The sequence below is a fragment of the Nesoenas mayeri genome (genome assembly GCF_963082525.1).
Source record: "Nesoenas mayeri genome assembly, chromosome: 8".
In the NCBI taxonomy this organism is placed as follows: domain Eukaryota; kingdom Metazoa; phylum Chordata; class Aves; order Columbiformes; family Columbidae; genus Nesoenas; species Nesoenas mayeri.
The window spans coordinates 13,567,262-13,581,008 of record NC_137554.1 but is presented as its reverse complement, the minus strand read 5'-3'; the positions used below and the strand labels follow the sequence as shown (position 1 = coordinate 13,581,008).

Sequence of the window (13,747 nt, the reverse complement as noted above, 5' to 3'; positions counted from 1 at the left end):
TACCTTTGCTATATAGAGTTTTGCAAATATACAGAGTTTTTGCTACACTGTTTCAGTTTATCCTGTTTCTATTGATTCTTTAATGTATATTTTAGTCTATTCTTAACATCAGTGATGTTTGTTTATTAAAGAAAAGACAGAAATGGTGCCTATGCTGGCAAAACCCTCATGTTATTGTAAATAACGTGATGACCAGGCATGATCATCTTGACTGCACTTGTAGGAAGGGACTCAGCAAATTGAGGTCATTATTATTCCATGAGGCACAGCGTGAGTCTGCAGTTGGTTCATCCTACTAAGTGCTTTGTCTGAATAGGGATTTGAAGGACATGCTTGATTGTGAAAAGATTACAAAAATATTCTGGAGAGCACTTTTCAGTTTAGCTTTATATTAAAAATGTTGCAAGTGTTGATATTATAATGTGTTTTGACTTCATAAAAATTGACATTATCATTTTGGTGATTACCAGGTGATGTAGGTAACTGAAATACATCAAGACCTGCCTTAAGGAAACTACACTCTTTTTTGAGTTAACTTTTCCTTCTTGATAGTAATTTTGATTTAATATGCCACAAAGCAGAATTAAATGCAGGATAGCTTCCTGCCAACTTCCCTGTTTCAACTTCACACAAGCTGTACTTAAAATTTGATGACCTTGCTGCATGTTCAAAATACTGGAATATTTTCCCCAGCACTGGACATTCTCACATGTGTGAATGTGGATAAAGGTGGTGTACCCTGTAGTATGGTGAAACTCACTAAAATGGAGGGTTGCCGAGTAACTCAGCATGCACTACTCTTTCTGTAGCCTAAGAAAATCAGTGGGGCTAAAAAGCTGGAAATTAAAGTTACAGTTGTTTTATCAGCGTTCCATGTGGTAAGAGTAACTCACTGAAGAGAGCCTGCAAAAATAGAATGAGCTAAACTAAAAGGATAGTCAGCAAAGGGAGAAACACTGTTTCTTAAATGGTCTAGGAAGAAGAGAGGAGAAATATGATTTGGAGATACACCCCCAATTTTTTTTTTTTCCAAACCTTTGCTCTGTCTGGATTAGTTAAAACCTTGCTACTAGTTTACTTTTCATCACATAAGGTACACTGAAGATGTATGTGTTGCAGTATTTTTAAACTTAAGCTTTGATTTGTCCTCTATGCTGTGGATCTTTCTCTAGTGTTTTGAACAAAATTACTGGCAGATGTTGCTCTTTTCAGACAAGCTCTGACCACTACTTCCTTCACTTATCATAACTTCCTAAACTTCTTCCTGAGTGGATTATTGCAGCACTTCATAACTGATTGCACAGTAAATTCAGCTGAAGTTTCAGACAGTACAAAAAACCACAAAGGACTGCCCAGTTGTTGGCCAAAAAGGTAGTGGTTCTTTGATGCAGATTCATCCATTTCCCTTTGCAGTTCAAAGGGATGGCGTTACACACTCTGACTCTCTAGTTAAACTCCATAGAAAATATCTGCACTCTTCAGTCTGAAAACTTCAACTCTTGATCTAAATGTGAAGGGTTTAGAGGTTTCAGTGGTTTAATTTGCAGAAATATCTTCTGCAGAAAGTAAATAGTTTTTCCTCAAAAATCTTGTTAGTTGAAGTATAATTTTTCAGGGGGGGAACTTTCAACAAAATGAAAATTGAAAGCTTTGGTATTCGTTTCTTCCATTGACCCATCAGAATTTGGAAAGCGCTGGCTTAAACCTAGTAGTCAGTAATGCATCCTTAGGGCAGAAGAGCTGCTCTGTCATCAGGCGGTGCTTTTAGTTCAGTCCTATTGCACTGGGAGAGTCAGCCTGCAAGCAGGGCACATTGATTTGTTGGAGTTTGATGCATAAAAGGTTCTGCATTTAGATTGGTTTGTGTGCTGGGAGTGACTAGTACTGAACATCCTCAGTCACTGTCTGTGAAGTACAGAGGTGCATTAGTTCAGCACTGGTTGAAACTATCACACATTGTTTATAAAAGTAGATGCTGGCATTTAGCTTAATTTTCACTGCTTTTTGACAAGTCTCTAGTTAGTCACATGGAGGGGTTGTGTATGAGGAGGAAAGACATTTGCTAATAAAAACAAGGCCTTGATGTATCCCCTCTCAGGGTAAAGATCTTTCTCTATTATTGTCAACACTGCACAGTGAAAATTTGATCAGTCTCTGTACCTCTATGCATGAATAAATACATAGATTGGGAGTGATAGGATAGGATTGTGTAATGCGCCTGTTCTTTTGGGGGCTTTTCAGGTTCACATAAAATGTAATTTTGTTATATGGTCTAATTCTTTTTCTATATCCCAAGGAAAAGGGTGTGATGACTTTATCTAGCACTCTTTCGTGTTTCTTTACATGCCGCCTGCCCCCCCACCAAAAAAAAAGGACAAATACATATAGTCTATTCAAGCAAAATGTAGAGATTTTATTCACCAATTAGTGGGAGATATCCATCAGTCTTATGCTTTCTTCCTTTCTAATTTTCAGATGTATATCACCAACACAGTAAAAGCCAGAGGAACAAGGCTTGCAAAACCCGTTCTGTGTTTGGGCTTAATGTGCTTGGCTTTCCTTACTGGAATCAACAGAGTAGCAGAGTATCGAAATCACTGGTCAGATGTAATAGCAGGATTTGTAATTGGAATATCTATAGCAGTATTTTTGGTAAGTGTATATCTATGCTATTAATACTTCTGTTTGAAAAGTCAATGTATAACTTTGTATCTCTTAAAAAATATTGTCAGCCTTGACTTTTCGGACAACTAAATGACAGAAGAGGTGTTTTTAATTTTTGTTTCTAATTAAATATCAGTTTCCTTAGTTATATTTACATACACTTGGAAATGTTAAGTCTAGAAAGGATTGATCAAATTACCTCTTTTGGCTTCCATATCAACCAGATTGTAGCACTTCAACCAATAATTTTTGCATCAAGCTCCCCTTTAAGCAACTCTATATCTTTCAGGATAACATCTAGTTATGATTTTGAGAATAAAGTATTAAATTCAGTATAGTAATACCTACACTGATCAAAGAATAAGTAGCATTTCTTCTTTGGCTTTAAAGTAACCTTATTGAATTTATTTCATTCTCATTCAATTTTGCATTGAAATTTTATGTTATTCTGTGTCAAAAAATCCTTGTTTAGCCTTTTTCTTTCTGGAATTGTGTTCCAAAACCAGATCATTAGTCACAATTCACAGTGACTAGTATCTGTGTCATGAAGCTGTCACTAATCTATTAATTACCTTCACTGGTAACTTCAGTGCAAGACTATGGCATAGCATAGCCACTGCTGTTTACTGCCTGCAGGTTTGTCTGCATGGCAGCTTGTAATAGTGCTAAAAACACCTTTTGAAATTTTTCCCCATGAACACACTTTTGAGCTTGATTCTTGGATCTCAAGGTCTTGATCTCAAGATCTTGGATCTGAAGACTTGGCTTGGCTGAGAGCTCTCACAGTAATGGTTGAGGTGGGTGTTTTTTCTCCTCTGAGAAATGTGAGTTGTAGCTTTCAGTCTTCTGTAAAATGTACCTGCTTGCACTTCCAAATATTCCCTTCCATACAAGATGTCCAGGATTTATAAATTTAGTTGTTTATTTTTTATTATAAATTTGGTTGATTATTTGTAGGAAGTTTTTCCATTCTGTTTGTGCCCCTAAAATCATAAAATAAAATAGAATAGAAAAGAAATCTGTCTCAGCATTTTTCTGATATATTGTGATAAATATTGCATAAACTCCTTTTAGTAGCATTACATCCGATTTCTTTGTGTTGTGAAGAAAATACAATGGACAAACATTGCAGCTCGGCTGTATGTCTGAATTAGTAGAAACACTAACTGGTATATATCATGTTGCTATATCCTTGTGGGAGAGTCACTGCTGTCCTGAGCAGTTTAGAGTTTAGCTCAAACTTGGGGATGATCCTTGCCTTCGTGTTCTCCCTTTCTTATTCTCTATTTGAGAAAGTCTTGGCTGCTCGAAGTTTAGATGGTACTGGCCTTTCATAGGAATTGAAGGTTATTGCCATATTCTGCTGCACGTGTTCTAGACATCTATTCATGACACAGCTAATAATTGGTATTCTATTATTCAGCTTAGGTAATGGATTTGCTTTTAGATAGGGGGGTTTTTGATTCTCAGATGATGGATGTAACAATAAATTGGTTGAAAATCTTTTGTCTTGAAATATTAATTAAGGATTTTCTGTAAAACATTAACTTCACATTTCTGTGTTTCTACTGTGAGCTGTGACTAAAGCTGGTGTCAGTTCTGCCTAATTATGTATGACAGGATCAAAGCTCAAAAAATGAGTTGTTCCTTAGCTATTCTGTTTATCTTCTAATCTCTTCTAGGTTGTCTGTGTGGTAAATAACTTCAGAGGACGTCAGCCAGAACATGAACATTCTCATATGGATAATCTGGCCCAGATGCCCATGATCAGCATACCCCGAGTAGAAAGCCCTTTAGAAAAGGTAATGTCTGACTTTTTAAAAAACAATTAAATAAAATGTAATTTACCTGGAAGGATGATCCTAAACTATCTTGACAAGAGTGCCAAGGTAATCAGATTTAAAGTAAGGAAAGATGGCAGTGAAGGAAAAAGAAGGGAAGAATTCAGACACTCCTTGGGAGACTCTTCATGTCACCTCCAAGACCAGTCACTGCATATCAGTCCAGTTTGCTGCTGTAGCCACTGCTAAGTCCATGGAGTCAGGCTGCGTAGATCTGAGGCCCTCTTTCCTTGTGTTCCTCAGTTAAGTTTGATTAACACTTTGGCTGAGAGTCCATGGAGCTTGAAGTGCTCAGAAAGAAAATCTAACCCCTGAATCCAAGGGTTTTGTCATTCAGGTACAAGTGGCATTTATCCTGTTTCTTTGGGGTATGTCCCCAGGGTAGTGTAGAGCATGGGGTTCAGTCCCTTGTGGATCAACTATGGGGTTTTTATCATCAGGTACGTGCTGGCCTCAGGGCAGGGCACCCATTTGGAAATGCTGAGGATCTGACATCTGCACTAGTGGGGCAAACAGCTTAATGAATGTGATGATAGTAGAGAGTAACAAGTAACATGGGACATACGGTAATTGCGCAAAAGCCATCATCTCTTGCCAAAGCAAATGGGATTTTGGGCTAGGACTTGCTAGTGATAGTCTCCTGAATATGCCTGAGTAAGTCTCCTGAATTTGCATGAGTAAGTATTGTGATGTATTTAAAATTTATTGTGGTTTCCTGTAACAAAAAGTTGCGTTTTTTGAAGATGAACCTTTAGTATGTAAGTGTTAGATAAGATTATGTCTGAACAATTTTGGGAGCAAACAAACACTGAAATAGATAGCATAACCACATGAAGAAAACATGTTAGGCGTTTTTACTGGGGGAAGGTTTGAACTACTAATGCAAAGTATGAAAGCAATTCAACTTTTTTCTAATTACTTTATCCGTCATTATTTGTTAAAATTTCCCATGTTATGCCCATGTTCGAAGATAGTGAACAACTCTATACTGGGAAGGGGACCAAAAGTATGTTTCTATGGCATTCTTTTAACTCCAAATTATAACTTACATTTTTTGATATTAAACATAAGAAATGTTTTTAACCACTTCCCAGTCTTTCTTAGTCACTTGGAAGAGGCGGGAGTTGTCCTTGTATAAGAATGGCTGCTAGCCCTGGGTTTGTTTTGCCTTTCCCTGAAGGGAAAGAAGATTTCTTTTGAGAATGATCTAACACGCCTTTTTGAACCAAATATGTCTAAGCTACTTCTGCTGATATGTTGTCATAAGGAGGTCAGAGTCTAATTTGCTTGAACAAGTGTTTAGATGATGAATGTGTATCTTCAAAATAATCCATTCAGTAAACTTTCTGTAAAATGTCAAAACAAAACAAGATGTCACTTGGCCTAGGACGTATCACATGAATAAGAGCATGTCTTATTTATGTGCTAGGCTCTCCTGCAGCAGAAGCCATTTCTGTGGCTCAAAAGCCATCATAGGCAATAAATGCTCATTATCTGGCTGTTGAATTTTTTTTTTCCTTTTGGGGAAAAAAGAGATCATGTTAACTTAGTGTTTCTACCTGATTTGACACCCTCACTCATGATGAACACTGTTCTTTTTCTCAGAATTGACCTAGGTTTGATTGAGATATTGTGGGGAAAACTTTGGGAGAGTGTGAAAGGTGGTGGCAGGAATGTTTGCTTTGCTTGAGTTCACGTTTGTGAACTGCCAAGGTCTCTTATTATATGAAAGAACATATTTCCTTTGAACCCATATTCACATGACAGTAGAAGGTAGTTGTTTGCTGTCATGGAACTTCTCTCTGGATAATTATATTGAAGACCGCCAGCAGGGTGGCCTTGGTGATATCTCAGTGTGTGGGTTCATCTTTGTCTATGTTGCAAAGCCTTTCTTCTTTCCAGACAGAGAGGAAGAGATGGGAGTTTGCTATTTGTTGGGAAATGCTTTCTCCTGTTTCCACCCTCAGAAAGTTTAAATTTGAAGTAGCAAATAATTGATGAAAAAATTACTTACATGTGAGTGCTTCAGATGTTGAGTTTTTGTGGACTTTTTTTTTTTTTTAATGTTTAGTCTAAAGTTTTAGATAGAAGCTGGGCCCTGTTAAATAAAAGGCATGAAGAGTAATACTTATGTGGAACAAAGGTCTAAATTGAACCATTTCAATTAACTACCATCACTACAAGAATTATTAACTTATTTTTTTTCCTTTTAACTCCCTTCTTATTTTACATCCTTTGCTCTTCTCTGGAGAGAGAGAGGTGCTAAATAATTTGTGTGATACTTGCCTTTTGCCTACTTTAGCCATGTGCAAGTTACTTTTCACTACCTCTCAGTTAGGGCTGTTCTATATTCTGAAAGCACATATGTTTACATGTGGCTTATTTTAAATCTGTTTTTCCTTATTCTCAATGTGCAAGCTCCTGTGCCAGTGTTAAAGTCAGCTTACTGTCAGAAATTAGCACCAAGAGTAGCACAAATCCTGACTGACTGAAGTTATAATGGGCTAAGACAGTGCAAGCATGAAACAATGCAACTCTGTTATTGGTATTTAAAAATAAGAACTATGTGTGTGTCTGGGAGCGAGCAATTCAAAGATGCTGTCTTAAAGAATGAATTAATTAGAAATGCCTACCAGATGGGACCTCAGACATCGCAATTTTGTTATAAATTTACCTGTAAATGAATAAACACATTGTGCATCACACAGACCTCCAAGCACCTTATTTTTGTGTTTCCCGATCTGCTACTTGCTATTCCAGTGCTTTTTCCTGCTGGAGAACGAATGCTCTTGGCATGCTTTGCATGCTGTCCGTGTTGCCACTGTCTGAGATCTGGTGGAGGTCAAGAGCTACATTTGAAGTGCACTTAAATAGTAATATGTGTACTTGTAATATTCTGAATTGAGCTGCTGTTGGTTAATGATGAGGGTAGATCATTTTTGCATGACACTTCTGTTTAATTGTGGTGCATGCAGATGATTAAGCTGTTCTGCATGGGTATCCACTTCTCATGCACTCAAATGAGCCATATAGTTACAGTGTCTCCTTGAAGAACCCTTGCCAGAGCTGGCTCAGCAATGCAGACTTATTGCTTTCACCTTAACTACATTCATCCTCAGAATTAATGAGAAGAATGAAAGCCAAGAAACCTCATCACTCATCCATCTGCTCCTTTTTCTCTCCTGTCTCTGACCTTCTTCATCTCTTACAAGACAATTCATGTTGCAGTTAGCTGGCTCTCTTCTTACCGCGGACAAGGTTAGAGATTCCTGTTCTTTTGCAAGAGTTACTGGGAAATAGGAATATTCTCGTGGTACCTGGAAGAGTTTAAAGTTCAACTTCGTCCAGTGCAGTCATAAACTATTTTTTCCTGTTTCAGGGGAGACTGATGTTATTTCATACTAAAGTCACCTGAAATTGGCCAGGGCTTACAGAGGGCTCATACACGTCCCGTAGTAGTTGCTGACTCTCCTAGTCTTTTTTAACAAATTACTATTCTAGCTTTAAAAAAAGCAAATGCTAAGGGAGCATTTTAGGACTAATTGAGGCAGTAGATAGAATGCTGAGGTTAGAGGTTTTAGAAGGAAGTGTTGGGTTTAGGAGAAGCACTATGGTTTGTCTCCTGTGAGATGATTACTGTGTCAGATGATCAGTACTTTCTGTAGCTGTTCAACATTATTTGCACAGTGGGTTCTCTGCTGTGCTCTGTTTGACAGCTAAGCTGCATTTATCCCCAAAGCCTCTGCTTGGTGTTCCTGGTTAGTACTACTTCTGTCAGCAATGCCCAAACCATGTCCCCAAACACAGGCACCATTCCTTGTTGCAATGAGGTTTCTTGTACTCCACCCACAGGAGTGACTCTCCAGCATGACTATGAACTAGAAACAGATAGTTCAGGGTCTTTAGGTTAGAGTGTCTCTCCTCTCTGTCAAGCACAGCCATTTCTAACTTTTAATGGTGATAAGCATTTAGAATTCCTCTCACAATATGTAACACTCCTGTTGCCTAACCAATTGCTAGTGACTATCAGGGTTGATTGTCTCAAAAATCTTGTTGGGTTTGACACTGTAATTCTTGGTTCTTTTGTGTGCATGCCAAAGGTAATGGTGGTGATAAAACATTTTAACAACAGTAAGTATAGATATTGCAATGGATCTTGATACTATTTTAAGACTGGGGAAGCTTACCCCTTCTGTTTTTAGTAAATAATGTTTTTTTTTCTATTTACTCTATCTTGATTATTCATGAGATATAGAATAGGTTCTTCACAGTGTCAGAAAAGGATATTTCTAATTTTAATTCTCAGCGTTACTGCTTTTTCCTTGGTCTTATGTATTTTGGTAGTAAGAAGCCTTTCAGTGGTGCGTGCACCTGTGTACACCCAGCATGGCCTGGGGAGTCCCTGGGCTCTCTAGGCAGACTGGTGGCCTGTCACTGAGCTCACAGGCTGAGAGCAGAACACAGAGATGTTTTAGCTCATCATACTATAGGCAAACAGGGGAGAGGCTTTGTATCTATTTCTGTTCCTTGAAAATGTTTTAGATCAGAAGTATCCAAGTACTGCTGTGCTTGATGTCCAAAGGTGTGCATAGGTTTCCATACAGACCATGTTTTAGTGCATGTATGGGTATCTCTGGGACAGGCTGACTAGAGTCCACGTGCTTATGTTAGCTTGCAGGGAGATTTTCAGATTTCTGTTGTCATAATCGTTCTCCCTTGATAATACAGTATGTTAAAGGAGATACAATACAACGTTGTTTCATGCACAGAAACACATACCCAGGAGAGGCAGCTCATAAAAGACCATAAGCAATTTTGTTTGAATGTCAAGTATTTGAAATTGAGTTCAGGTCCTACTCGTCTGCTTAAATCTACTTCTGGGGGATTGTACAAGAATTGTTTCTGTGTGAATGCAAACTGTGATCACATAAAGCATTCAGATAAAATAATACTTAAACGTAGGAAAAGGGACAATATATTTAGTGTGACTCCTCAAATATACATGTTGTAGGTGTTACAGAATCAAGGTATTAGTAACAATCAAGAAGATACTTTACAACAAAGGTCCCTCAAAGCACGCATCACTAGATTCTTCTCCTGGATATCAGGAATGGACTGTTTTGAACATCTTCATCGAAGGCAATAAGTGGATGTGTGCAAGAGCGCACACGAGTGTTTGTGTGTGGAACTGAAGCACGGGCAGATGCAGTGTGGCAGCAGCGTTCTGTGCAGGTCTTCAATGTTTTAAATGGGGAATTTCACTTGAACTCAGTCTTATCTCTAAAAATGTCATTTGGCCAGTAAAAGCATAAAACAGACTTTGCTGACCCGGCGACCTGTATTATAACATTAATGTATGATAAATTATCATTTTCCTGAACTACTACAGTAGTACTTTCTATTTCTTTTAATAAAAGAAACTCCACTGTGTGGAGTACTATAAACAATTTTTCAAATTCCTGTTTTCAAAAATTGAGAAATCTTTTTTGGGATGATGACTTATTTTTGAATATTTCTAACTTTATTCATGAGAGCAGAACAAAAAAATGTCAGGTAAAAAATATTTAATATATATAACGAAAACTGCAAACCACAAAAAGAGTTGTCATAGATTTTTTTTCAATGCTTTAACATTATAGAATCACTTATAAACAGCAATGAATTAAAATATTAACAGAAGAGATACAGGTATGGCTCATTTTCCCCCAGAAATCTGCACTCAAGGCTTAGCCTCTAGCTTTCATTGTCCTGTTAGCGGTGTGAGAGCACAGCCGTGAAGCATGCTTTGTCCATGTGCTGCTGACACCAAGCTGATCCTGTCAGTTTAGAATGAATCGTACAAAAGTTGGCATGCCTGTCTGTGAAACTGCTGCCATTGAGCAGACCCTCAGCACATTCTAATTCTTTTGCGTACTATAGGGAAAATCATTTCCCATGGAGTTGGAGGAGCTGAGCTGCAGTGCATGGCTTTTTGCTTGTTTCCTGCATCTGTGTGAATTTGTGTGCTGATAGTGGTTTGTATCTCACACTGAACTTTGTCACAGTAAATCTAAGCAGAAGCAAAAGAGTATGGTAAGAGAAATGAAATGCAGTTATTCAAAAGGGATGCTGTTTGGTTGTTGTTTTGTTGTTTGGTGTGGTTTTTTTGGTTGCTTTTTTTGTGTGTGTGTGGTTTATTTTTTTGGTGTGTTTTTTTTGTGTGTGTGTGTTGTGGTTTTTTTTTTCCTGTAAAGAGTCTCAGCAAGACTTATTTCTAGTCAGAGACGATAACATATGAAAAAGCATGAATAACTCAGACAGTTGCATGAATCTGTATTAGTGATTCTTGCCCATCAGCAAGTGATTAATTTTGACCTAGTTATGCATCACCCTGCTGAGTCTGTTGAAAATGAATTGACAAGTCTTCACTAAGGTTCAAATCAATAGCTCTGCAATCGGTGGCTTAATAGGTCTCTCTGAGAGTTTATTGAGGAAGCGGGATTTTCTTCTGTGTTATTATATGCCATGATCTGCATGTCCTTCCAAGGATGTTGACCTGCTCATTTGGAAAGTATAGCTGGCAGGAGCGTGAACCACATTCTCCTTTCCTAAGTAATAGTTACCCAGCCCTGAATTAATGCCAAATGAAAGAGCATTTGGTTCTCTGCATCACAGACAAATGTGTGTCACTTAGAGAAAGAAGTAGCATGTAACAGGACCTGAAAGAATTTATTAGAATAAGTAACGAGGAATTTTTTTTCCTCAGAATTCCTCATTTTTAAACCATCTTACTTATCAACAAAGTGAATAATTTTAGAGTGGTGCTGGCTTAAGTTGACAGGATAATATTCAAGTCAAAATAAGAGAAAATAAACACTGTGTAAGAAAATGTCATAATAACCTCACAGCGCCTCCAGAGCCGTTGAGGTTGCCCAATGTATTGTCCTTCCTGTACTGAAGGCAGAAGATGGCCTGACAACTAAAAGGCTTTGAAACGTGAATGTTTTCTTTTCTAATTAGAAAATCTAATTTTGCTTTTTCTCCTGCAAAATCAAAATCTGGAAACAATGACATTTGCTAATATTGTTTACTAAAAATATTTTCGCAGAAAGTTGCACACGGATTCTTTATCTAATGCTTTTTAAAAAAATCTGCTGGCTGTGGTTTAATCATTGTTATTTACTTAAAATGTATTCATTCTAGTTTGGAGATGAATGTACATAGATGCTTACTGTTTGGTGGTGGTCTCTTATGAAAGCTGTCATAAAATAAAGCAAGACTAGAGCTAAAATGCATATACAGGGGAGGGGGAAGAGAGCCCCTTCTCTGGGCACAGTGCAGTTATGGCACAGTGAGAGAGGAAGCAAAGCTGACAGCATGTTTGAAGGGGGGGAAATAAGAGGCAGATCTCCTGTGCTTCCACTCAAGGTGCTTCTAAATTCCTTTCTGCAGTGGGAAAATCAAAGATGCCTCCTGCCACACAGACTGATAGACAAATATCCAGATAGTTTAAAGAACTGAGAAATAGAAACTTGTGTGGTGACCACTGTTTCTCTTCAGCACTTTCTATGTTATGTGATAAGGGATTTTTCTGAAGGACTTAGAACAGCTTCCTGTAAGCAGGACAAAAAAGGGAGTTCTATCCTACTGTCCATAAGTTATCTACATCCCTCCTCCTCTTCAGCTTACTCCTCCTCCCTTCTGACTTTGGTCTGCTCCAGGAGGGGAGGTGATCAGAGAAATCTGCAGTGCTTTGCCTGGTATTATTGCCCTCTGTGCATTTTTGTGCTGGGCAACAAACACATGACTTAATGTCAAGATTCCCTTTATTAATTTTACACATTGCATGTTTTATAAAATTGGTGGCAGTCAAGGGTACTGTGTGTCTGAAGAGAATGTACCATTCCTTTGGGTCCTGCACATCACTGTGCAGTTGAGTCTTCACCTACCAAATGCTTGCAGAGGCACTTGCTTAGGGTTAGAGCATGAAAAAATAGCAAAGCTCTTTGGGATGCCGCAGTTTTAATGTGTAGAGTCACGTGCAGCATATCCACATTCTGATACACACCTTTGAGTTCATAAGAATCATCCCATTGAAGGGAAGAGGAGAATAGCATTGCAAATGAAGAGGACACTGCAGTGATTCTGAAAAAATGAAATTTTGAATATAAGCTCTCAACTGCTAAATGCAATTTTGTTGTAGCATTTCACCATTTGATTCTGTGCCATCAAACTCATGAGGAGCAATGAATCTTTAAAAAAGTGCAACATTAAAATGGTATGAACACTGAAATAGAAGACTATAATCTGTCAGAAACTACCACTTTAGTTTCTAGGAATTTTGCTTTTAATTATGAATAAGGTAGGAATAAAAGTACCACTTACTCAATTATTCACATTGTTACTTAATTTTAAAAACTCAATTGAAAACTAAAATTTGTAGAACCATCACACCTAATCACTTTGTTCAGCGTACTTAGGTATGCAGTCTTTCAGCAGTTACCAAAGAATTTCTGTGGGAGTGAGAGCACTGCAGTGAAAACCAGTTTTATTTACATCATCCTGCAATAGTCTCCAAGTATAAGGCTGTCCCTGAAGCACAGGAGGCAAACATTTTCACAAGAGCGCTGATATTTATCTGTGTGGTTTCTGGGTTTTTATCTGTTTGTTTTTCCTTTAACTCGTAGAACCACATCACGGCCTTTGCAGAAGTCACATGATGTTGACGCTGATGTGTATTCACTCCATTGGACTTCATCTCTTTTCACAGCCCACACATGATAATTGCAGTGTATCAAAATAAGAAATTTTTAGAAGTCCTATTTCTGACTTGATTTTTACATCATTAAAATGATACCAACATTTTGAAGAATTCTTAAATATTAGAACGTCACTTTACTTTCAAGCAAAAATAGTAACTGTTTACTTTTTGATGGAATGGGGCAAACTGAGCACTAATTATATTTATCTGACAATACCCTCTGTTTTGGCTTCTCATTGTTTTTAATGGTTCATGTACCTATTCCAACAGTACTTCATATTTTGATTTGACTTTGAGTTTTTAAAATCTACATTTTTAATTCAGCATGATCTTGTTTCCATTTGAGGCAATTTCAGTGTATAAAAACTAGACAAATATTATGTTCTGTATGAAAATGCTGTTTGCACATTGTATTATGCTGTATTCCATGTAAGATATCATTCAAACAGTATGTTATATGTAAGACTGGTGCTTCTGCTTTTGAAGAGAAAAAAAATGCCAA

General features: G+C 37.6%; 1 protein-coding gene across 1 annotated transcript in view; it reads left to right on the top strand.

Annotated features, from left to right (window-relative positions):
• PLPPR5 (phospholipid phosphatase related 5) overlaps nt 1-13,204 on the top strand; it is a gene marked incomplete at both ends in the record, with an annotated part of 42,527 nt that extends 29,323 nt beyond the window's left edge. The window contains 3 exons of the mRNA XM_080349255.1: nt 2,476-2,652; nt 4,347-4,466; nt 13,172-13,204. Coding sequence (XP_080205381.1) covers nt 2,476-2,652; nt 4,347-4,466; nt 13,172-13,204 — 330 coding nt within the window. The remainder of the gene's footprint in view (nt 1-2,475; nt 2,653-4,346; nt 4,467-13,171) is intronic.
• Nucleotides 13,205-13,747: the final 543 nt, after the last annotated feature.